This window comes from Populus alba, chromosome 4 (assembly GCF_005239225.2).
Source record: "Populus alba chromosome 4, ASM523922v2, whole genome shotgun sequence".
Taxonomy (NCBI): domain Eukaryota; kingdom Viridiplantae; phylum Streptophyta; class Magnoliopsida; order Malpighiales; family Salicaceae; genus Populus; species Populus alba.
Genome location: NC_133287.1, coordinates 19,378,295 through 19,403,748, shown reverse-complemented (window position 1 = coordinate 19,403,748; position 25,454 = coordinate 19,378,295). Strand labels below are relative to the sequence as shown.

At 34.0% G+C, this 25,454-nt stretch overlaps 3 protein-coding genes across 4 annotated transcripts; 2 read left to right on the top strand and 1 right to left on the bottom strand.

Moving 5' to 3' along the window:
• The first annotated feature begins 3,209 nt into the window (after positions 1–3,209).
• LOC118060507 (serine/threonine-protein kinase D6PKL1) lies at positions 3,210–7,223 on the top strand. The gene is made up of 2 exons (XM_035073736.2): positions 3,210–3,781; positions 6,369–7,223. Exons 1-2 carry the CDS (start codon positions 3,258–3,260, stop codon positions 7,162–7,164), a joined length of 1,320 nt encoding a protein of 439 aa, XP_034929627.1. The 5' UTR covers positions 3,210–3,257; the 3' UTR covers positions 7,165–7,223.
• A 5,917-nt stretch (positions 7,224–13,140) lies between these two features.
• On the top strand, positions 13,141–16,860 carry LOC118059827 (histidine-containing phosphotransfer protein 2). Its single transcript, XM_035072797.2, has 6 exons — positions 13,141–13,348; positions 14,015–14,142; positions 14,242–14,310; positions 15,242–15,313; positions 16,058–16,130; positions 16,670–16,860. The coding sequence occupies exons 1-6, from the start codon at positions 13,289–13,291 to the stop codon at positions 16,715–16,717; spliced, it is 450 nt and encodes a 149-aa protein (XP_034928688.1). The 5' UTR covers positions 13,141–13,288; the 3' UTR covers positions 16,718–16,860.
• Positions 16,861–21,773: 4,913 nt separating this feature from the next.
• On the bottom strand, positions 21,774–22,620 carry LOC118060472 (large ribosomal subunit protein P2). 2 transcript variants are annotated; one of them, XM_035073701.2, is made up of 3 exons: positions 22,442–22,618; positions 22,107–22,336; positions 21,774–21,988 (listed from the first exon to the last, which is right to left on the bottom strand). In XM_035073701.2, the coding sequence occupies exons 1-3, from the start codon at positions 22,527–22,529 to the stop codon at positions 21,962–21,964; spliced, it is 345 nt and encodes a 114-aa protein (XP_034929592.1). In that variant the 5' UTR covers positions 22,530–22,618; the 3' UTR covers positions 21,774–21,961. The 2 variants fall into 2 exon arrangements, with proteins under 2 accessions (XP_034929592.1, XP_034929585.1); XM_035073694.2 differs by having other exon boundaries at positions 22,107–22,620.
• Positions 22,621–25,454: the final 2,834 nt, after the last annotated feature.

Genomic DNA, 25,454 nt, shown 5'->3' with positions numbered 1-25,454 from the left:
TCTAATTGTCCAATTTGATCCCTCTGCTTTTAAAGTAGGGGTCAGCATTGGTTTAGGGAAAAAATTATGTCATCACACCAAAATCTTTCAACATTAAAAATTGCAAACCGAAATTACCACTAATTAGGCAATTAATCACATAAAAAAAAAAAAAAAAGATAGAAAGAGGAAGTGACGCCGAACCTAAATTAATTGCAAGCGTTCCACAACTACATTGAATTGCAATAAACTAGAAGGTATAGGGTTTGAAAAAGCTCAAGAAATTATGCTCTCTCACCAATCATCATCCCGTGTAGGGGTGATCATTTTCGCTTTGATTCGATTTTTATAAAAAAAAATAACTAAATCAAATTTAAAAAAAAACAAAACAAAAAAAAAACCGGTTCAAACCAACTAGTTTCGGTTCGGTTTTTTTGAATAAAAATAAATTCAAATTGGTTTGGCTAAGTTTTTTTCGGTTTGACTCGGTTTTTTTTTTTATTTGGCTCGTTTTTTTTTTATTTGAGTTCAGTTAGGCTCAATTTTTTCAATTTCAGGTTTATTAAACCAAAACCGAACTGATTAGTTTTTTTTTAAATTTTAATCGGTTTTTTTCACGATTTGGATTTTTCAGTTATATATTTTTTTTAATTTTCTTGATTTAATTATTTTTTTTATTTTTTTGTTCATTCCTATTCCTGTATTGATTGAACGCTGGAAAGATTTAGAGGTTTTAAAAGCATAACTAACATTAAAAGCGTCTCATTTGACCCTTGTATATCAAAAGTGCTAAGGTCAAGCATATGATGGTTCGAACTTCGAAGTGATTTTAGGCCAAAATAACTGTATATAAGATCACACTATTTTAAAATTGAAGGATCAATTTAAGCACTAGCTAGTTTTTGTTTGATTTGTTTATTTTTTCTTTAATTCAGAATCAATGAAAATTGAAAAGTAAAACCATCATCTAATTAGGCTTTTGAATTTGAAAGGGAAAGCGAGAGAAAAGTAAGAAAATGAAAAAATAATTAAATAATTTATTGGGATTCCTTGACGAAAGTTGTTGAATTCTCAACGAAAACAACATCATTTATTGGGAAGAAAAAAATAATATAGATGTGAGTTATGATCAATTATGGATAGAGATATATATTTGATTTATAGTTTTATGAAACTTAAGGGTGAAATTGAAATAAAATTTTGTTTATTGGCAAAATTAAAACATCTTGAGTAGTTATAGCAATGTTTTTAGATTTGCCAAAGAAAGAAAAAAGACTTTATGACATTAAATAGAAGCTGGAAACTAACCAAGTTTAATTGTGTCTTCTTCTTCTTTTCTATTTATGAGCACAGGAAAAAAAATAATAAATGTCCCAACCGAGCTACCCTCTTTTCTCTATCTTCTTTTCTTTTTTCTTTTCTTTTATTTTTTTCATGGTCAGCTCAAACATCGTGCTTCACAAAATTTGGTTAAAGGATTATTTGTTTTTGTATTTAAAAAATAATAATTTTTTTTATTTACTTCAAATTAATATATTTTGAGTGTTTTTAAATTATTTTGATATGCTAATATCAAAAATATTTTTTTAAAAAATAAAAAATATCATTAACATGCATTTTAGCACGAAAAATTATTTAAAAAATAATCGTAACCACACTACCAAACAGGCTTTAAGTGAGACTCAATCAAGTTGAGTTTTTGTCTAACCGAGCTAATTTATCTCACTTTGATTTACTATTTATTACTATTTATGGATAGTAATATATATTGTATTTTCTTATAGATATTTTTAAATACCGAATATTCTTATAGTTGGAGAGAGAAGAAAGATTGATCTGAACAACACTAAACTCTCGCCATCTCTTCTCTACAAATAAAAAAATATATTTTTTATTTTATTGATTTTTTACATGCTTGTTACATGATCAAATAAGTTCAAATATTACATGATCAAATAAGTTCAAATATCAACTCGAGCATCGAAGTATATCTCATTTCACAAAAGATTTATTTTGCAGGATCAACATATTCCCAAAATTCATTAGCTGGGGATAGTTTATTTTTCTGTGAAATTTTTCAACAACTTCGTCACAGCCTCTACCATATCTCTAACTATTGTTTATAGTTGGCTGGCAGTAGAAAATCTTAGCTAAAACAGCAGCCTAATTAGTGTGAAATTATTGCCAAACTGGAATCATGTTTCTTGTCTTGAATTGGACTAATGATGCTTTTTAATCCACAATAATCAAGGATTGTCCTCGTATAATCGTGATTAAGATTTAAGACACGTATCTCATGTGAGCAAAAATGATAGTGATGGTGGCACGTGATTAATTATTGGCCAAAGTAAAATGAAGTCAAATGCCGATGTAAAGAAGAGAATAGAGCTGGGTTGAAGCCGGCCGAACACGAGAGTTTGAAAAGTTATTAATAATTATTTTTTAATATTGAATTATTAAAAAATATGAAAATATAAAAAAATTAATTTTAAATAAAATAAAAAACTAAAATTTTATAAAAATATTAATTTCAAATGACACCTAAGTCTACCACCAAATTCATTCTTAAATGTTTTTCCCGGAACTTGGAAGGAAGTTATTAGGGGAAACTCATTAAATTGCATTAATTAAGCATTTTGCTTGCATTATAATTTATTAAAACCATAATATAGCAATGCTTCCTCATGATTCAATGAAGCCTAATTCCACTTTCCTAATACTTAAATCTCTAATCACCCTATTTACCATTTTAAGGAGCATGTAATCACCCCTAATTTCTTCATAATCTAATTTAAAACTAGCTCAAAATAAAAATAAAAATAAAAGGAAGAGAGATGAAATACCCTTAAGCACAAACAAGGCTTCTGCAAATTACAGTCGAGGATGTGAGAATTTTACCTCTATAAATTATTGACCAGTTATTACCCCAAAGACTCACCAACACATGGCAAAAGGGTAATCATCAATCAATCCCATCTCTACCTTTTATTTCCTTGAAGATTGGCTAAGATTAAAAAAAGTTTCTTTAATAAAATAGAAACAATACCAAACAAAAATCATAGATTGACGCAATCTATTGATTAGAAACCATGATCTCCTTATAATTAGGCACAGTACTTTCCATGTCTTTCCAGATCCCCGGCCCACCATTCCTCCCCAATACCGGCCCATACGGCCCATTCTCCCTCTCTCTTCAAAAAACCATATCTCCCCCCCTCTCTCTCTATAATTTTATTCACCTCTTCTCTTTGTCTATCCCCCCCCCCCCTCCCTGTGCAATGGAGCCTCCTCCATGGCTGGACGATTTAGCCGACGACCTCCAAAGCATAAGTTTCACATCCACCGCCACAACAGCAACCACACTCCACCGGAGCACCAGCTCCGGCTCCTTCTCCGCCTCACTCACTCCTGCTCCCTCCACTCACACATCTTTCTCCTCTAAATCCACAAGCAAACACTCTCTCTCCCTCTCTGATCTCCGCTTCTCCCTCCGCCTGGGTTCCGGCGACATCGGTTCCGTTTACCTAGTCGAACTCAAAGCTAAACCTAACGAGAAGGAATCTCCGGTTTTTGCGGCGAAAATCATGGATAAGAAGGAGTTAGTTAGCAGAAGTAAAGAAGGAAGAGCGAGGACTGAGCGGGAAATACTTGAAACTCTGGATCATCCGTTTTTGCCTACATTATACGCTTGTATTGACTCTCAACGATGGCTATGTTTGTTAACGGAGTTTTGTCCCGGCGGTGACCTTCATGTTCTCCGTCAACGCCAGCCTCTTAAACGATTCGAAGAAACCGCCGTCAGGTGCGTGAGTTAGCATTTCCACTTTTATTTGAAAATATTAAATTTCAATATCTTTTCTCGATGCACACGAATTCGGGAAACAGTTAGAGAAAGAGGAGTGATAGATCGGGGAGGTGGGGACCTTAAACCGGGAGAAGGCACGGTGCCTTCTGCGGACGTGGACCTGGCTGATCGGTTACCGTGTTTTTCATCTTTTCAGTTACTTTACTAGTAACCAGTGCATTGAGTGAACAGGACTTACATGTCTTTGTCGTAACAGAGTATTGTTTTCTGTCGGGGGGGGGGATGATCACGTGCGGGTGCCGTCCAAGTACTGATATTTGACTTTTTGCCTTTTTAAATTTTATTGGGTTAAGAGTCAATCATGAAGCAAGATGCTAAGAACGTAATTTACGTATTATTATTAACTATTAAGTAACTGTCAAATGGCATTCTTGAATAACTTCAGGGATAAATTAGATTAATATCACTTCCTTCCCACGGCTGTTAAGGGATCATCATCACTGGCTATGCTTTCTTTTTAGTTATGAAACCTAACTCAGGCTAGTAATTTAACCCTTGAATTGATTCATCAACTCAAAGTTTATAACCTGTATAATGTTTCATTTTGAATCTAATTTTTTGAGTTGCTGATTTTCTAATTTTGAGGATAAATTATTTTTTTATATTTTCAAATTATTTTGGTACTTAGATGTTAAAAATAAATTTTAAAAATAAAAAATATATTATTTTAATATATTTTCAAGTAAAATTCATTTTAAAATAATAAATAACAAAATAGTAAAAGTGCTCTTAAGAATTTTTTTTTTTTAAAAAAAAACGCATAGCAATTTTTTATTAGAATTTCATGTACATGTTTTGATACCATGTGCCAGTTACTGAATAGTAATTAATAAAGCGTGGTGGTTTTGATTTCATTAATTGAGAAATTTGTACCGGTTGCAATTACTGTCGCAATTGGTTGTTTTAAATTTAGTAGCTAGTAATACCAACCGTCTTAATTTTGCTTATAATGGCGGTAATCGACTAGCTTGGACATCAACTGTCGGACGTGTATATGTACATGGATGTCACCTAACATCTTCATGACAAAAGGCCGCTTGAGGTTATCATATATATAATAATGGTATCCTATCATCATTGTTGAGTCCACGTCATGTTTGTACAGGAAATGTACGTCTTGCTTTTTTAGGAAAAAAATGGTTTTCAATTTTAACCTCTTTCCAGCTTTCTGAGTCAATGCTAGGAGTCGATATCATTGTTTTTAAAAATGGTTCATAACTTCAATTGTATTTTTATAGAGTAGGATGTATAACATGAAAAACTTCAATTTCGTTGGAGAAAATTTACAAGGCATGGGAGATGTTAATTGGATATTGATCAGCATTGCATATCTTTTGCTGAACCAGAGAAGGATAAAAAAAAAAATGAATGAGAGAAATTCACGAGGTAATTGATGGTCCATGGAAGAACAGTAGTGGTTTCTCCTTTTGCTTTGGTGAATTCATATATGGAATTCTGTGTGTTGCTCTATGAAAAAAAGTTTGCTCTTATTTGGAAGAAACAGAAAGATCTCCAGGATATCTGAAATTTGAATGCTCACAGCTTTCCGTCATCTTTCGCTGGCTTTCTGGGTTTTCTTCGGAGACTTTATCCAGCGCTGGTGAGTGGTGGCCCCAATTTTATCTCGTTGCTTTTTGGCCCCTTGTTCCACACCATCTGTTTTCCAGTTCCTTTGTCCAATATTTTACAAACAGACATCCTATGCCTCTCCTCTCAGTCATTTTATGTCCCTTTAGCCCTTTCCCTTTGTCAATGGATATAGGAGTAGGTGCACGAGAGACCAGTGAGAGGTTTTAGATGACAAAGTAGCCCAGAAATCTATTACTTGCTTGAAGAAAATACTGGGTAATAAAGAAGAAGAACAGTTCTTAATGCAATAACTTGGTAATAATTCTTCTTTTTTATTTATTGAGATGCATTGATACATGGAAAGGTAGGAATAAAGAAAAGTTCTGACATTGTACTGAAAAAGAAAAGTTAACTCCAAAATACGAATATGCAAATACAGAAGGACATGTTATCAGAATCTTTATGTGCTTTTCTTCTCCGCCCTTCATGTCAAGAAATTATACTTTCAGTGTCTCCTTATTCGCATGAGAGTGTAGATACTGTGGACGTAGGTCCCTTGTCGTTGGGGGGTATGAATCATGAAACAAAAAGAGAGTAAAAATATTAATTATTTGTGAGGTTTAATGATATGATAATCAAAGCCTGCAAATCCAAGATGCCAATATACAATTTAGCAGTTGTAGCTAGGTCCTTCTGCTTCATGCTCAGGAGTCGTGCAGCATCTCAATTATTTTCTTGCTCAAATGTATCATTACATTTGCATCAAAATATTCCAGGCACTTGTCATCTCCTTTTTTGATGAACTGTGAAGTCCTCGTTGGACCCTTACTCGAGATCGCATTGTTCTATTTTGTTTTTTCCTACTCGTGATCAGGTTTGCTTCAAATAGAGGGTTAACAAGGAAATGGTTTCTTAATTAATAGTAACTCAAGTGTTCTGTTGGTGATTTTTCCAGGTTCTTTGCATCGGAGGTGATTGTGGCTTTAGAGTACCTTCATATGATGGGGATTGTTTACCGTGATCTCAAGCCTGAAAATGTTCTTGTTCGATCAGATGGTCATATAATGCTCACTGATTTTGACCTCTCGTTAAAATGTGATGATTCTACGTCAACGCCTCAGATCATCTCCGACAAAAACCACGCTGCTGCAGCCCCGAAAAATGACTACCTGGTTAAGCATCCTCGTTATACTTCATCTTCATGCATTATTCCTAACTGTATAGTCCCTGCTGTGTCATGTTTCCACCCAAGACGTAAACGCAAGAAGAAGATGGGCAACCGTGGTGGGCCTGAGTTCGTAGCCGAGCCCGTTGATGTTCGGTCCATGTCATTTGTTGGGACCCACGAGTATTTGGCGCCGGAGATTGTATCCGGCGAGGGCCATGGTAGTCCTGTGGATTGGTGGACACTAGGAATATTCATGTTCGAACTATTTTATGGGGTTACGCCTTTTAGAGGTGTTGACCATGAGCTAACCCTAGCTAATATCGTGGCTCGAGCGCTCGAGTTCCCTAAAGAACCAGTTGTGCCTGCCACAGCAAAAGACCTTATTTCGCAGCTACTGGTTAAAGATCCGGCAAGACGAATGGGTTCCACCATGGGTGCATCGGCAGTCAAGCACCATCCTTTTTTCCAAGGGGTTAATTGGGCATTGTTGCGATGTACACCTCCACCATATGTTCCTCCTCCATTTAATACAGCAGCTGTATCAGATGAAAGTTGTCCTGAGACCCCTGTAGAATATTATTAGTAATTTGAGCAAAAGAATTAATAAATACCCCTCACAATAGTCTGGTCATTTCTTGATTATTTTTTAGCCATGATTGAAGATTGTTGAGCAATAGCGAAGCAGTCACTTGCTTAATTATTTCAATATTCTATATAAGAAATTATGCGGTGATTTGCAAACCTCTCCGTTTTCACGGTCAATGCAAGTGTCGGAAATTTTGGATCCTGACAATATAAACATTATAAGAATGGCATTGACTTCCCAGAGCAAAGCTAGTGGCACCGCCTGATAGGTTGTCCACGGGGGCCCCGGGGGCATGGCCAGCACCAGGCCACGAGGGAATGGTTGCTGGTGTGTGGGTGTTTGGTTGTGGAAACCAAATCAACCTCCGCCCATGTGATTTGTTGGGGGCACAGAGAAATCGTCTAGGCTGGAGGTTTAGGAGAATTTTCGTTTTTTTCTGCTTTAATGGTCACATGATTCTTGCATAATAATTCTCCAGTGAGGTCTAATCTTTAAAGACCGCGTGGTTTGTTTGAGAGGGTAATTATAGTTGTTTTTTAAAATATTTTTTATTTAAAAATATATTAAAATAATAATTTTTTATTAATATATCAAAATAATATTTGTTTTTTTTAATTTTAAAAAATTATTTTTGATATCAATATATTAAAATAATATAAAAATATTTTTAAAACATATAAACAAGTAAACAGAACATATTTATCATTCAAGGCACCAGTTTAATCGGGGTTATGTCCGTTAATCGGTGGTGCTATCTATATGCCATGAAGTTGGAACTGTTTTAACATTCTGTGCATGATGCCGAGGCCTCCCTGACTGTTACATTATCTATATATTTACTAGATGAGTTAAAATAAATTTAAGTTGGAAGGATGTTTAAGAAAATGACTCAAAGCACATTTTAAGAAAGAATGTAATATAAGGTATAATTCATAAATTAAAAGTTAAAATTTTAACTTTTAACTTTTGATTAAATCAAGATTTTAAATCAATTTTATAACTAATTTTTAATTTATGTCAGAAGTTAATTCCAACTAAATATATTTTTATTTTTCCTTAGTTAAAAGTTAAAAAAAAAAATAACTTAAATTTCAAACCCAAACATAACCTAAATATTCTATGATTTTGTAATTTCGTTATTATATTATTGTATTTTTTATATAAAAATAATCATAGATATGTATCCAACAATACAAGAAAAACTATCAATATGATTTTTTCTAAAATTTCTTATGTTTCTTTCTTTTTTTTCCTTTTTTAATATATACATGTGTGAGTGAGAACGAGCATGTTAAATATGAAATGTCAAGTATTATGAATATTCAATGAAATTTCCAGAAAAACCCAGCTTTGATCTTAATGACTTACAACATCAAGATTCTAGACGAAAGGAAAGGAGCAAATTCAGGACTGAGGATACCACAAATGAGAAAATGCACTCGGATATTGTGTACGAGAAAAACATGCCAGAATGCTTCAATCCTGGTACTCTGCTGAAAATGATTTTGCATTTATTTTGTCAGATTTTAGCAACAGCAGATACAATTCGATAGTTTTCTGGGTGAGAGATGTCCATCTCCTAGTGAATCTAAAATTTTCAACCTTTTTTTTTGTAATTTTAAAGAGGATGAACTTCTTACACAATCTCAGAAACAACATCATGATACAACGGCTATTACAAATTTACAATTACAGGTTTTAAACAACTTTTATAATCATTAGTGTTATTAATAAAATTGTGTTTTTTTAATAACAATTAAGTTAAAATTATATTATTTTCTAAATATTTCCTCTCTTGTGTTATATCCCAAAACTTTTATCAAACTACTAGTTTTTTAAAAGATCCTCGAAAGAGCGTAGCAGAGGAGGTGATAGTTGTTTTTTTTTTTTTTAGCAGGATTGGAATTTCTCGGGTTTTAATTTCTAGTTGATGCGGGGGTTGTTGTACAGATTTGGTCGGGCCGGTTAGTTAAATTGACCAATTTATTTGAAGACCTCGCTCTTGTTTCATGTCTAAACTTTTTCTTGTTTATTTATCATTAATAAAAATTAGTTAACAAAAAACACTTTGTTATTGCAGCCCCAGGCAAAGCAAATTACATAAAAGTAAGGTTTACTGTGCAAAATTACTGATTGAGGTTAACAAAAAACACTTTGTTGTTGCTAAAATCTGACAAAATAAATGCAAAATCATTTTCAGCAGAGTACCAGGATTGAAGCATTCTGGCATGTTCTTCTCGTACACAATATTCGAGTGTATTTTCTCATTTATGGTATCCTCAGTCCTGAATTTGCTCCTTTCCTTTCGTCTAGAATCTTGATGTTGTGAGTCGTTAAGATCAAAGTTGGGTTTTTCTGGAACTTCCTGGTTGAAAATTTTAACAAATTCCTTGACCTTTCCCCGAACCCTGTTCTTCCCAAGGCTGTCTCTTCGATTTTGTTTTTCCAGATAAGCCTGTTCCAGGAGCAGAGTGATGTTTTGTTTCCACTGAAGCCCCCAAGGCAGAATTTATAGGACCATCTTCAACAATCACTTGAAGATTGCTTGGAGTGTCCAACTCAGATATAGGGAAACTTGTGTCCTCAAGAATTTGACACGCTTCTACTTCACCTTGAATGCTTGTGTCGAAGAGGAAGTGATCATCTTGTTTGTCAAGCTCCCGTCCGATCACTGAATGAGGGAATATCAATATCATGTGGCTGATCATGCAAAATGCAGGGTAAAATTACTGTTATTGATTCATGGCCAATAATTAATAACAAAGCAAATTCACCAATGTGAAAAGCAGTTGCGATTTGTAAAAGTGAGAAAAGTGTAAGTAACTTCTGGTTCGCATGTCAGAGGATAAACAACTTCTGTCATACATTTTTCCACCTATTAGATCATTTTTCCCCAAAAGAGCCAACTAGCATGCTCGTATATATTTAGGTCGCTTCTACTTTTTACTAGGAAAGATGTATTTCTGGCATTGTTTCTATGCACTGGAAATTTGCCCCAACACTTTGGATTGTTGCTTAATCTGAAATGTTACATTGTTTTTAAAGATTGTTTTAATGGTGCGAATAGCTAGAGAGAACCGGAGGAACCTGAGGATGCGACTAAAGGTAGGGAAGTGCTCAATGAAAAACCTCCACTCCTGTGGTCATGTGGCTTTCTTGCTGATTCTTTTGTCAACTCCTGTTACTGTATTTAATTTCCCCTGTCATCACTTGTAAACTAACTGGATGAATATTTCTGTTCTGCAGTTTACGATACGACAGGCCTTTCACAGTATTGATGGCAATGCAAGCCCAAATACCAATGGTTCTCAGTTCTTTATTACCACAGTGGCCACTCCATGGCTGCACAACAAGCATACAGTGTTTGGTAGATTTGTGAAGGGAATGGATGCTGTACAGGTAAACTTGAGCTTGTACTTCTGTATCCACTAGTATTTGCCTCTTCTTTCTGTTAATTTTTTTATGATTTCCTGCATGTGAAAATTTGATGGATGGTGCTTTGGAGAGATGGCGTCGTTTTGCTCCATCTCTTCATTAACTTCCGTCCCCTATATATTGATCAAGGGAGATTTATAGCAGTTTAGTTTGGGTATTGTCCTAGCATCCATGGACAGATTGCTCTAGAACCTGGGTTGGATAAACACACCCTTGCGACCTGCTTTACGCTTGTTTGCATGTTACCCAGTACCTATTCTTTCATCTGACATAGAGCGGATGCATTTTGATGACAGGCTATTGAGAAGGTGGACAAAGCAGACAAGCCATGCCAAGATGTAAAAATCCTAAACGTGACTGTCCCCAAGTCTTAGTATAATCTTCTTTTAGGGGTGAATCTATATTGATATGGTTGATGGTGTGGCAAAGAATCACGTGTCAAAGTAAGTGCTTTGTTTTCATCTCTCAACTCACTTGCCTGCAGTGTATCTTACTTGAAGTTTTTTATTTTTGTTCATGATTTGGCAACTCTTGTTGGGGAATACGGAAGGCACAAAGAAGGGATATAATTTTTAGAAGAATGTACTCTTGCCTTAGAGAGCAGCAAATCAATGCTTTCTGTGATCATACTAAACCATATTATGTGGCAAGGATACATGCTGTTTTCCACTATGATCAATTGAGTCCATTTGCTAACATGTGAACTACCACTTCAAAAAAAAAACTAATATATCTCATACAGTTTCCAATTTCCATGGCACCGAAAGAAAGATGCAGCTAGTTACATCAGACATATTCACTCATCTGCGATCCTAAGGTTTTTGATTATTAAGAACTATACCCCTGAAATAAGGAGAGGACAATTTAATGTTTCTGATAGGAGTTGAGAGAGCTGAACTGAAGATTTCTAAATGAACTGAGTGGTGTTGATTTCTTCAAAATCGTTGATCAGACAAAGTTCAACTCCTGTTATCAGTTGGGATGGATTGGGTTGCCAAAGGTTTTGCTATGCTGGCAATTTAGTTCACAAAAGGTGACTCGCTAATTTTATTTCAACTGATTTTTTCTAAAGGATGAAAAATATCCAAATATCTCCCACATTTTGCCCAAGAACATTTTTTTCTGCATCTTCAACAATTACATTAGTTGTAGTGTTGTAAGTTGCCTCACTGTGAATTGTGTTGCTCTGCCAGGTTTTGTATGTTCTTGTCAATGAGACCGCAAGGAAGATTCATTCTACAACCTGAGACGCCTCCAAAGAGGTCCATCCCGCCCTTCCTTGGTGCTCTTACTTACCCTGCTTTGTGATATTATATGAACAATTTGTGTACACAGCTCCCATTTATCCTCTTCAACTTTAGTGTAGTTTTTTCATCAATCCCATTGCTTTAGTGCCAGTTCTAGATGGACTCTCCTCCATAAAAAAATATGAATAAAAAAGTAGAACATTTTTGAGTTCTGTCATGTTTGGTTCTTGGATTTCTTCAGCTGATTTTCTTGGTGATATCATGTTACAACAACCAGAGAAATTGTGCTTTGTTTCTAATGATTTTAGCATTGCTTGTTCCACTTATTAAAACCCTTTGCCCTTTCTGGAATCTCTTGCACATCACGGGTCCACAGGTTTCTGCTTTGTCGTTCTAGACTTCTAGTTCTGTTGATCCCCTTTCCCATACTCAAGACTTGGGAGCAGGTTGGTGGCTTCATTCCAGTTTCTTCAATTCGTCCATCTTCATACAAAGTCAAATTCCTTCAACGGTCTGCCCTTCTAAAATTTTGCACAACAGAGAGGTATTTTGAAAACAAACTTAAGATATATATGGATATGAATTTGGAATAATAAGATAATTTTTTTTCAAGTTATAACCCATTTATTAATTACTTAAATAGGGTAAGCAGCACAACTTTCAAGTTGCAATTCAATCAGTATGAAATATTTTTTTACCCTAAATTTCTTAGTCAATCATTGTTTTTTTCCCTAAAAATATGATTGCCTGATGAGTTTTTAGTCAAAATATGGCAAATAGGAGTGGAAGAAATTGTAACCCAAAATGTTTAGTACAATGCAAAAAAAAACTAAATTCTAAAAACATTTCCTAAAATGCGTCCTTGAAATTTTAGGAAAAAAAGGGTAAAGAAGACGTTGAATTCTCTAACGCAACTGCCTGCTCTTTGGCCGATTAAGGATAACTATTAAATAACTAATTCGCAATTAAACCATCTAACACCCAAAACATGAAACAATTTAAATCATATTTTCTGAAAAGAAAGGTTCAAAATTAAGATAAGCTTATGAATTAAAGCCATATTTATCTTTGGTGGTGCGTGGATAAGAGCGTGAAGTGAAAAGCACGTAAACTCTGTCCTCATCCTACATTTTCTTTTTTAAACTGTTCCATGGGAGGCGTTACCACGTATAGCTGACAGCTGAGTGCAGGTTTCCTGCCAAATTTAGATACCAGAGTGACTAACTGCCTTTTCAGTTTCCACCCTCTCTCTCTCTCTCTCTCTCTCTCTCTCTCTCTCACTCGCAAAAAGAACTATATTCAACACTGCATGCTCTCAATTCTCTGCTGTCTCACTAGAAAATAGGGAGTTGTCAATAAACGAGAGCTAGCTTTGTATTCATTTCTTTTTGAGTGTTCCCGTATTTCTTCTGTGCTAGCTTTTGTCTTGTAGAACAAAAATGGGGGGTTCTAATGTTTGGCAAGAGCAAAGGAACTTTGTCAAGAGTTTGCATGAGCAGGTGGAGTACAGCCCCTTTTCTTCTCTTTATCTAATTTGGTGTGATCTTATATTGAATTGTAATCTTGATGGCGTATATTTGCTAGGAAGACATCAGCTTTTCTTCACTTGCTTTTTGCTTATCTTCCTCTGTATCTTTCTTTTTGGATGTAGTACTGCCATTGTTAAGTTCTTTGTGTTCTCGTGTTTTTGCTAGAGAACATGGTCCATTTCTTATCTTATTGTGTTTGTGTGTGTGTAATTTGTTTGGTTGATGTGAAACTGTTCAAGAGGGATAGAAAAGAAAGGGAAAACATTAGTGTCTTTCAAGAGTTCAATTGCTTTCTCAATAAAATCTACCAAAAGAAAAGAGTAATGTACAATTAGAATTTGAAGCCCATCCTTTTCCTCTTGTGAAGTTTTCCTCCTTTTTTCTTGGCTTCATGCCATATATACAAGTAGGATAAGGGTGAGTTTTTGGTTCATCATTGACAATAAAAGAAGTGAAGTTTCCTACTAAAAGAGAAAAAAATATTGTAAATATTTTGGATATTTTGTGACTAATCTTATGGAAATGGACGGTTTGCTTCATTATTAGTGTATTGTCTCGATTTTTTCACTGATTCTTCTTTCCAAGAAAATGCTAAAACGATTTGTATATTCTGGCTAATTCTTTTGTTCATTGCAGGGGATATTGGACAGTCATTTTGATGAAATCCTTGATTTACCTAGAGAGAGCCCTCAGTTTGTGATTGATTTGGTCAGCACATTCTGCAGTGATGCTGAAAATGCCATAGCAGCATTGATCAGATACTTGTAATTCTCAAAAATATTTCACCGCATTCTCTTAGTTAAATATTATTATTCTTCCATTTTCTAATTGATTTCTGAGCAACTGTCCTGTCCTGTCATCAGAAATGAACCTGATATCAACTATTCCAGAATTATTGACCAAGTTCACCAGATCAGAGGCGCTAGCTCTTGGTAGCCTGTTCTTTACATCCATTGATATTTAAATTTGTTAGAAACTTGATTATTTGTCATTCCAGTTTATTCCTTTCTCAGTTGAGAATTTTCCATTCTAGACAGTTATATGCATGGAATTTGGAGCATGTCTAAAGCCATATGGAAAGCTTCCTTATTAATATTAGGTGGCATGTGGTAATATCAATATAGTCAACTGCACGCGCGCGTGTCCTGCATTACGCTTAACAAAATGTTGGAAACTAAAGAGAAGAATGTATGCATTACCTGTGGCCGGCACATAATTGAAATATCAGAAGCTTTATAGACATGTTCACAGGTGTCGCTGCAGGTGATTATATAGAACGTTGGAAGCTGCTATATCTCAGAGTCCAAAACATTATGAAGTATTCATTAGCAGCAAAAAATGCTTCATTTAGAAACAATCATATCATGGATGCTACACATTTGATACTTGATAATTCAGTCTATGCAAATGAACTTATGACCTATGCTTTTACACGGGTGTGATTCATTCAATGTATCCCTTTTCTGCTGTTAGGAACCAAAAATTTAGAACTTATCAATTAGCATGTGCACATCTTCATTCATCTTAGAAGTAGAGAGATAAAGGCAGACATGTATAATCAAAAGGTAGAACTGAATTTAAGGTGATAAGACCAGTAAGCTTCTGACCCACAATGTTTCAATGGATTTGTGAATTGTAATTTCTTGAGATTACAATACCATCTTCTTCTTATCATTGTTTGTGATGCATTAAAAGCAAGTTCCCAATCTTGCTTTCCCACTTCGACATTGCATGTTCCAGTACAGTCGCCAGAATTGCTTCTAAAAGTTCATGAGGCAATGCCATTAAATGGGCACTTGATCCTTAATTGATCCACAGATGGTAGACTGAATCTTAGTCCTCTGTGTGCATTTTTTGTTACAGTATTGGTGGCCATAGGATGGCCCTTGCTTGTCGTGAGCTCCGATATGCTTGTGAAGACAAGGACAAGGACAGGTAAGATGAGTGCCTTTCTTCTAATTTTCCTTTGTGAACAAAGCGCCATTCTTTCATTACCTTAATTCATTTATTCACCATACTTTACGAGTTTATATTGATTAATCTCAATTGTGTATTTCTAGATATGATTTTTCAGCGATGGTATTTTCATACAGTAGTGGCTAAATTTTTATAGATTTTATGGCTAACTTTAATTTCAATAATTTATTGAAAAACACATGTGGTACCTTGTGCTTTCAGTCGTGTGTTCTGCTCTACCATTTTTTTGGATAGCTTAGTCATGTTCTGACCAACATATAGTCGTGGTTTTTAAAAAATTTCATGTTGTTAGTTTCATGGTACCATTTGATTTGTGGTTTTCATATGAGTGTCACCGTGGCGTGCTGGTATCGCAGGTTAAGGGAAGACAGATTCTCTCTTTAAATAGTTGGCGGAACCGTGGAAGGATTCGGAGGAATTAAATGGATTTTTTTATTATTTTAAACAGTTGGATTTGAACCCCTGAACCACCCCCCATAATCACAGCCAAAATGATTAACTCTTTCCCAAGGTTTTAATCTTGTCTGGGTTCTCTCTTGTGATGGATAGTGTGCTAGCTGAAAAACTTCTTGGACGGCAACATTTTCTGCTGTTCATCCCCTTTTCTCCACTTCAATGGTGCTTTCTGATATTCATAATGATGCTGAAATCCTGGATACCATTCTTTCTTTGTCATTTTAAAGGCTTTTTCACTTTTTTCAGGTGCCTTGCAGCTTGTGGCAAGACCAGGGATGAATATCAAATTTTGAAGGAGAAGTTCAATATCATCTTGCAGGTAATGTTGCTTGGCTTGGCTTTTTTTCCCGGTCAAATTTGATCTTTTATATTCAGGTGGAATGCTTGATAAGAACATAATAGCAAGATTAGATTTTACGGAGTCTAGAAAATTTCTCTATTTTCAAATCTTGTAGTAATTGGTAGTAATTCTTAAAATCACATTCTGATTGTCCAAATTCTATCGAGCATTTAGCTGGTTACTCATTTCAGGCCTATTTTTCATCAGCTCTCAGGAAAGATTTCCTCTCTCTTGGAGAAATGAGGTCAAATATACAGTGAAGCATGACAAATATCTCTCCATTGTGTGTTCTATAAAGCATAAAGTAGAAGGCTAGCTCTAGGGTGCAATCAATTAAAGAGAGTGTAATCCATGAGATTCAAATAAATATGATAAAAAGCAAGATGACTCTCTTACTTCTTTGTATGTTTTCAATTAGTTTTAATCACCATTGCCTGTCTTGTTTATGATTTTTCCAAAATAGTAAATTTTCTTTACAAATAAAATTGTTCACCATCTGTTACTGGATTTGGACACAGATGGAGAGAACTATGATTTCCGGTGAATCTAAAAGAGGCCGACAATAGAGTCCTGAATTGTCTCTGCTGCTGTGTCAGCTGACTCGGTGGAAGACCAGAGTCTGCTTCTATCTGCAATGGGCATGTAAATAAAGAGTTACTGGAACTCATAGTTCAGATTGTTTTAGACCATTAATATTTTTTGTTGAGTATTATTATTTGCCCATTTAGCATGTTTTTTTTATGTTAGCTGGTTCAGGGTAGCAAATATAAGGATATATGTTAGTTACCTCCTGATCTTTCACATGGCATAGTTTCCTTCTTCTAAGACAATTGTTGAACAAAACAAGCAGAGTTGAGAGAAATGATAATGTTTTGGGGATTTTAATCCTGTTTGTATGCATAACAACAGCAACTACAACTTAATCCCTGACGTAACCTGGAAACTGGAAAACGTTACTGTTGTATTTCTTGCTGCTGCATCTGCGCATACTAGCTGATATATTACGATTGGTCCCAGTAGTGTTGGTAAAGGCCAAGTCCACATGCAAGACTTGGCTTCGGTTTCTGGCAGATAGTGCACGCTGCTCAGACTAGATCTGAATTCGCTGGTGTTTTCGTTTTGGCATTGTAGTTGCGCGGGTAAAATTCAATCCGCAGCTATTTAATTTTTGTTATTTGATTATAAGTAAAAAACCATAATTTTTTTTTGGTAGGACCCACTCTTTATATGAGGTTGTGTCATAGATTACAGGAAGCAGCTCTTTACTATTTCTTTGTGTTGAGAATTTACCCCAAATCTACGTGAACAATGCTCCACTATTTATTATGACCTATTTTGTTTCTAGCCCATGTTCTTTACTGTTCTGACCGAATTGGTCCAATTGTCAAAGCTAAAAATACATTGAATTGGTTCGACTCACTCACAAAATAAAAAATATTTTTTATTATTTTTAATTAGATTATTTTCGAAACAATACTAGTGTTAAATATTTATTTTTAATAACATTCTATATAAATTAATTGACGGAGATCACTTAATGACGTAGTATTTGTAGAATTTGATCGCAATCTCAAACTTTCTGTTCCCCCTGATTATATTTTACATGATGTTGTTTCGCTCTCTTAAGAAATTTGTGAAAATTATAGTCTTTGATCGGATTGTATTTCATACGTTGATGGAATTGTAGATAGTTTAATGGCTATCACAATCCCCAAAAAATATTTAATATAAAGTCTATTATTTATTTCATAATTTTAATAACAATTGTTAAATCTACAATATTTAAATTAAAAAACCATAAATATTAATATATATTGTTTAAAAATATTTTGATAACCTCAATTTCAAAAGCATTCTTAACCAGAAATACATTAAATTATTTTTTGTTCAACCTCAATTTTTCAATCACAGTTTTAACTAAACATATATTTTTCCAAACCAACCTCAACTAAAATTATTTTTTATAAAAAAAAATTTTTCAAACCACAACCACAACAACTACCGTAAATACCAAACAACCCCGTGCAATTGAGCACCAAAAACCTTTCAAGTTTCAATCACTGCCCCCGTATTCCACTCCTCGTAACCAAAAAACCATGGAGAAGAAGAGTTAATGCGGAATGAAAATCTTTTCAGCCCTCTACTTTTTCATGAGGAACCATTCTAAAAGGTTATTGTAGTCTTGATTCCTAACTGTGTTCGACCTGGCATGTGTAAATCTTCCCTTTTCATTTCAAAATAAAGGAGAAAGTAACATTTTGCATTATTAATTGGCCTTGTCAATTCCCAGGAATCTAGTCAGACAAGAAACAAACGGGAGAGGACTTATCACATGAGGAAGATTTTCAATCCCCCGAATTCCCCAGGGCAATTTTTGGTCTAGATTGGAAATCAGCTAGACAGTAACCATGAACGCTAGAAACCCAACCAATATTTGCCAACTCTGCTCTCTGTGCGTACAAAAGGCAAATAAACATAAGCTCATAACAATCGAATTCTGGACTTATCATGAACGGCTTCTGCAAACACAATGCCTCCCCAAGATTTGAAGTTATCCAGTTAACAATTTGCGAGGGGTAGACCTTCAAGGAACTGTAATGAGCAAATCTGAAATCCAACATCTCTCTCGAAAAATAACATCCTCCTACAAGGTTTATTCATATACAGGACAGCACATTTGATTGTCATCCTAAGCAAAGCACCGAAGGGAATAAGGGCATAATTCAAATAGAAATGAGAGTGCAGTCCAGTTTGATTTGGCTGTTTGATTGTTTTGCCCAGTAAAAAGTTACAGAAACTAAGTATACATTTACAAGATTGAGAGTAGGGAAATGGATTGCTGAAAATAACTACAAGTAAGAATTGTGAAACTAGGACCCGTTTGTTTCTAGGAATTCACTTTCCTGGAAATCATTTTCCTTACTTTTCCATGTTTGGCAAATACATGGAAAGTGAGTCAAAGAAAATCAAATTCTGGTCAAATAAAAATGTTAACTTTAACATCAGGAAAGTGTTTTCTACTTTTTATTCTTTGAAAACACTTTCCTTACACTTTCCTTTTTCACTTGAAACAAATCTCTCCTTCAGGGACCCGCACTAGCACCTCCACGTCCACCAGCCATACCACTTGCAATTGATTCACTATCTGATGTCTCTGGTTCCATGTAGAAACGAGCTCGAATGCAGCAAGATGAGCATAGTTTGCAGGTGCACTCAACATCATAAAATGCTCCCCAAGCAAATATTGTCATATGAAAAAAAAAAAAAAAAAAAACCAATCTGGTTTTCTTCATATGAAAAAAAAAAACTTATTTTAAGCTTTTAAAATTGAAAAAAATATATTAATAGGTTTTACTTAAAAAATATTTTATAGGCTTATTTTCTATATAATATGATATGACATATATAGTTATATTTTATAAAATAAGTTATATATGAAAATAGCATATAAATAATAATAAAAATTCATTATTATACTTTTTAGATTTTATTTTTTTATTGTAAAGTGATTAAATATTTATATTAAATATTTTATATATATTAGATAAACCTGAAAAAAATTAATTCATTAATAATAAATTATTTTTCAGTTTATTTTTCATAACACTGTCAAACATCGAAAAATACTTTCTTGGAATTCACTTTCTCGAAATTTATTTTTTCCAAGAAAAAACAACATTACTGTAAACAAACGGGGCCTAAGTAGAAAACAATTATAGCCTTTATCATTTCCACGAGTTTAAATTAGAAACGAGCCCAGATGTTCGACACATGCAGCAGCAGCCTACATCTTCTACAACTCTATTTACAGGGCTGCATATCTATTTTTCCTCCCCCAATAGCCTTTTCTTTTGGACATCAATTAAAAAAAAAAAATGACTTGTTTTTTAACGTCATTCACTTAATCTACTTAGATTGAGCCCATTAGGTTTTTGTCCTCCGTAAAAAATGGCAAAAATCTTGCAAATCACAGTGCAAAGACATTGTTTTCTACTAATCTACTTGAAAGCTTAGGCAAGGTTCTCAAGCTTCACTTGAGAAACCTCATCATCTAGTGTTTGAACTTTGAATATATCACTGCTGAAGGCTGTTTTCACTAGGTTAACTTTTGTATTTGTGATGAAAACCCACTCAAAATATTTTTTGCACAAAAAATTTTATATACCTTTTTAATTAAATTTCATGAGAAATCCTAAAATCTTATTTGTTTTTTAAATTTCTACGGGCAATTTTAGAAATTTTTTATTTTTTTTCTGATTAAAATTAATTATTCTTTTAATACTTTCAGATTATTTTAATATATTTTTGAAAAAAAAAACTTTTAAAAAAATAAACACCACCACAAAAAACTTCTGCAACAATTGTTACCAAATACATATCTAAATACAACTAATCACAACTAAAATTCAATAACAGCAAAAACTACCTCAAAAAACAAAACATAATCAAATATGAAGCCCAGCTTATCTGAGCCACGAGACTAAGAAATTTTGACTTAAAAATACAAAAACATCAAAACAATCCAAAGCAATAACCAATAGTCGGCAACGCCAAACAGGCACTTCAAACATGCAAACAACGGAGTTCTAAAGTACAAGGAAAAAGACTCGCCGCCAAGTTAAGTTACGTCAAAAAGTTCAAAACATAAAATGACTGGTGCACAAGCAGGCACTAGCAGCAGAGGGCTTTATAACAATTAGATAACTCCTATTCCAATCATAAAGCACGAACCAGGTAACACATTAATTATTATTATTATTATTATTATGCATCAAGCAACAAGTTCAACAAAGAGTTTTCCTGACTAAACACATCCATGATAATACGTCGTCCTCAAACAGTTACGGGTTCTGGCATAAATGGTTGTTTATCTGGTGAGGACAGTAGTTTTAACTTTCAAGTTACAAATAAACTCAGAGTGAACAACAATCTCAAATTTGTTTCAAAAAGCCAATACACAAAAGAACCTCATTCCAGGTAAAAGAATCTTTCTAAAACTACACCTAATACATCTATAGGTTTGGACTCATCACACAAACTCCTATGATTAGACTAGCATTCTCATAACTATGTGCTTGTTTAGTATTGTGGTGTCAATTGCTTTACAAAGTTATTTTGCTTCCTACGACTCGAATTACTAACTGGCAGAAACAAGGAACAATCTGATTCTCATTTTCTCATGAAAATATATATACATGTCCATGGAAAAAATGCAAACCCTAATTACCATAAACAACATGATACAATGGGCACAGAAAAAGAACCACCAACACTGTCAAATTTGGAAAAACCATTAAACAAAGATCAACATAAACACGGGAAAATACAGACCCTGATTAATATCAATAACATAAATTGGCAAAATCATCAAGCCAACTATTGAAACACTCGTGAAAATATGAACAATCCCAACAACTAATCACTCCACACATCTACTACAAACAAAAAAAACAGCAAGACCATGACACCAGGCATGAAAATGAACCCACAATGCTGTGAAGATAGGCAAAACCATCAAACCAACTATTGAAACCCTCTAGAAAATATGAATGCGCCCAACAACAGCAACAACCAATCATTCCACACATCTACTACAAACTACAAAACCAGCAAACAATCCCATAACCAAAATCCAAAATTAACAATTATATTGAAAACATTTAACATTAAACTCCGTTATCTTAAATCCAAAAATCCGAAGCTCAAACAAGATCTTGATATCATAGTAGCAAACTAAATAAAAAACTTGTAAATTATCCAACTACAAAACTAGAGAAATGAAAAACAAGACCGCCTCAAAACCGGACATCTTAATCGAATAGACTGAAACCCATATCCTGCAACAACAGTAACAAAATATCCAGTCAGTCAAAAAACTTAATACCAACAGAGCAAAAACCAAATAAAAATCAATTTCATAAATACAAAAAAATGAAAATGAAAAATGGCGCTTACATCATCAGACTCCTCTTTCTCTTCAACTTTCTCCTCTTTCTTTGCCTCGGCAGCAGGGGCAGCACCACCGGAAGCAGCAGCTGGAGCTCCACCGGCAGCGACAGCAACGCCGCCACCAGAAGGGACGGAAGCCAACTTCTCCCTTCCGGAAGCAATCAGCTCAGTTATGTCCTTTCCTTTCACACTGGACAACAGCAGCTCAATCCTGTCATCATCAGCATCTGCTCCAACTGGAAATCCAAAAACCAAAAAAACGATCATTTTTCCAAAAAAGATATAAGGATCTAGTAACGGGAAAAGGAAAACATAATGTGGAGAGGGAGCGAAGAGATTACCAGATCCGAGGATGTTCTTCAAGTCCTCGGCGGTAGGGCAGGTGTTGCCACCGAGAACGGCGAGCAAGTAAGCGGCTACAACCTTCATTGTATTTTTAGGAAGAGGGGCTGGGAGCAAATAGCTAGAGACTGGTACTTGCTAGGGTTTTTGAAGGCTGAGACGGATGGCACGGCTTACAAGCCAATATATATAGGGCGTTTGAAGAATGAGTTCTCGTGATTAAATCTTGTCCGTTCATTATTTGTTTTGGCGGTTGTATCCCTGGTTTTGTTGTTTCTATGTTTGGTTCAAGAAAGAGGAATGTATCTGTCACGGTTAAGGTTAATCACTATGACAAGTCAAGGAAATTGAGAAACCGCTTTGTGGGTGTTATGACTTTTTTAAGGGTGTTTGGACATTGTGTTTTAAAAGTGTTTTTTATTTAAAAATATATTAGAATATAATTTTTTTTAATTATTTTTTATATCAATACATCAAAATAATTTAAAAAATACAAAAAAATTATTAATTTAAAATAAATAAATAAAATATTTGAATTTTTTAAAATTTATTTTTAAAACATAAAAATGATTTAATAATCTCTCTTTAATTCTTCAAAATATTGAGAAAGAAAAAATTCTTGAAAATATGCAGGAAAGAGAAATCAGGCATTGTAACCCCTGAAGTTTCTTTTGTAATTTTGTTTACATGTACAATGTTAGGTTAGGGATAAAAAATCTTGTTTTAAATTTTGGTAATAATTATTTTTTAAAGTGTTTTGTTTTGAAATGGGTTAAAATAATATTTTTTAATTTTATTTTTAACACCATCACATTAAAACAATCTAAAATTACAACAACAAATAATTTTTACAAAGGCTTTTGCCAATTACAAAAACAAACCGCGTCGTAAATTATTTTTTTTCCATTGAAACAACATTTAAATAACTAGTCTTAAACCCATGACTTGCAAGGTAATTTTCATCATATTTTTTTAATTATTTGAATTTTCATCGTATTTTTTTAAATTATTTGAAAAAATAATGTATTTCACTTGGAGTTTTGGTAAAGTAACACGAATTACAAAATATTTAGAAAATGACATTGTTTAAATACAACAACATTTAGAAATATCATTTTTATATACAACGGTTATTTTAAATAGCAATTGCTGTGTTGAGTTGTGTTTTTGTACAAAACTGATATTTTAAACAGTAGTTGTGTTGGCCATATTCCAAGACTTTTTAAAAAAATTTAAGTAGCATGAACAAAAGTTAACCAAAATCTTTTTGAGGATCTAATTGACAAATTACATTTAAAAAAAAAAAGGAGGTGATGTTATAAGGGAAAGAAATAAAGGGTTATCATGACTTTATTTTTATCAAACTCGATATTGTTAGAAAATTTTTAATAAGATAATTTTAATCATATATTTTTAAAAAATTATTAACGATAACTAAAACCGATCAGTGTTTTACTGCAGCGCGGAATATTGTTCATTGTGAGTGAATTCATTATGGATGTATTGTGAGTGCTTTTACCATGGATTGCAAGAGCTTTCATGATGGACTGCACTGTTTTTGGCAAGGGTGTGATTGGGTCGGGGGGCAAGGGCGTTAGCCTGGAGACAAGCCTCCCGGACACTTGTTATACCTGCCGGCAAACCAGAGCGATAGGTGCGTTGCCACCTGGCATTTTGTCTGCCTAGCCTTGAGCGCTGGGGCAGATTAAGAGCGCTTGTGGAGCTTTGGTTGTCACACCCACAAGCAAGCCGTCAAGCGCCGCATGGCACTTGATTTCCTTTCTCATGGGTGTAGGCGCCATATGGTGCTTGGGCTGCTTATATTTTTAGTATAGTTGTATTAAAATTATTCTCTCTGTAGTATAATTAATGTTTAGAGTATTAATGGTAAAAATATTATTGTTTGTTTTGTCAATATTATTTTTTTAGTACAATTAATATTAAAATTATATGATTTCTCAATATATTTTTTTTAGTATAATTGATAGTATTGGTATTACAAATATTATTATTTTTTTAGTCTGGTTAACAGTATTGATTTTAAAGCTTTTATTATTTGTTCTATTAATATTATTTTTTAGTATAATTAATAGTATTCATCTCTAAAATATTATTATATTCGGTGTTGTAAATAATATTATTTTTATAATTGTTCATATTATTGTTGCTAAAAATATTATTATTTATATTTTAAATATTATTATTTTCATTAAAATTTACAAGAGTGTAGGTGTTATTATCATCATTAATAAATTTTTAAAAACTATTATTATTATGAAAAGGACTACACTAGGACATGTGGCACTTGGGTTTCCTCCGAAGGATGGACATCCTAAGCACTGACATGCTTCCTTTGCGTTGCAATCCAAGTGCCAGGTGGTGCTTTGGCTTGGGCACTGTTAGGCATGGCCTAAGACTAGTTTTGGGCTTGACAATACACGATTCAAAATAGCATTAGGTATTGGACACGAGCAAACTAGGCGCTACGTGGCGCTTGGGCGGCACTCATTGTGGACTATAAGAATTTTCACTGTAGATTGTATTTTTTGACAAGGATATGATAAGGCTAGGGGGTAGGGGTGCCATCCTAGAGATAAGACCCAAATTTGCTTAGGACTAGACCTGGCAGGATTCAAATAGGCTTGAGCTCATGGTGTAGTGCATGCTACCTAGCTAGTAATTAATTATAAAGTAACCTCAAACCAAAATCTTTTTAAATTATAGCTATGAATTTTTCAATAGCAACTATGTTCAGCCACCATTTAAAATAACTGTTCAGATTAACCACTATTAAAAAATGTGTTTTAATCACATTACTTTTCTAATATGTTTTTTTTTATATAGTTGGTGTTATTTTCATGTAACTTTTTATCAAATTCTAAATTACCTGAATTTTTTACACAAACTCCCGTGCTATAATGCCTTGTCGGAGATGACTAGAATTGAAATATCACTGTGATCAATTTATTTTTTTCATGTTAAGATAAAATATAAATAAAATATCACCAATCA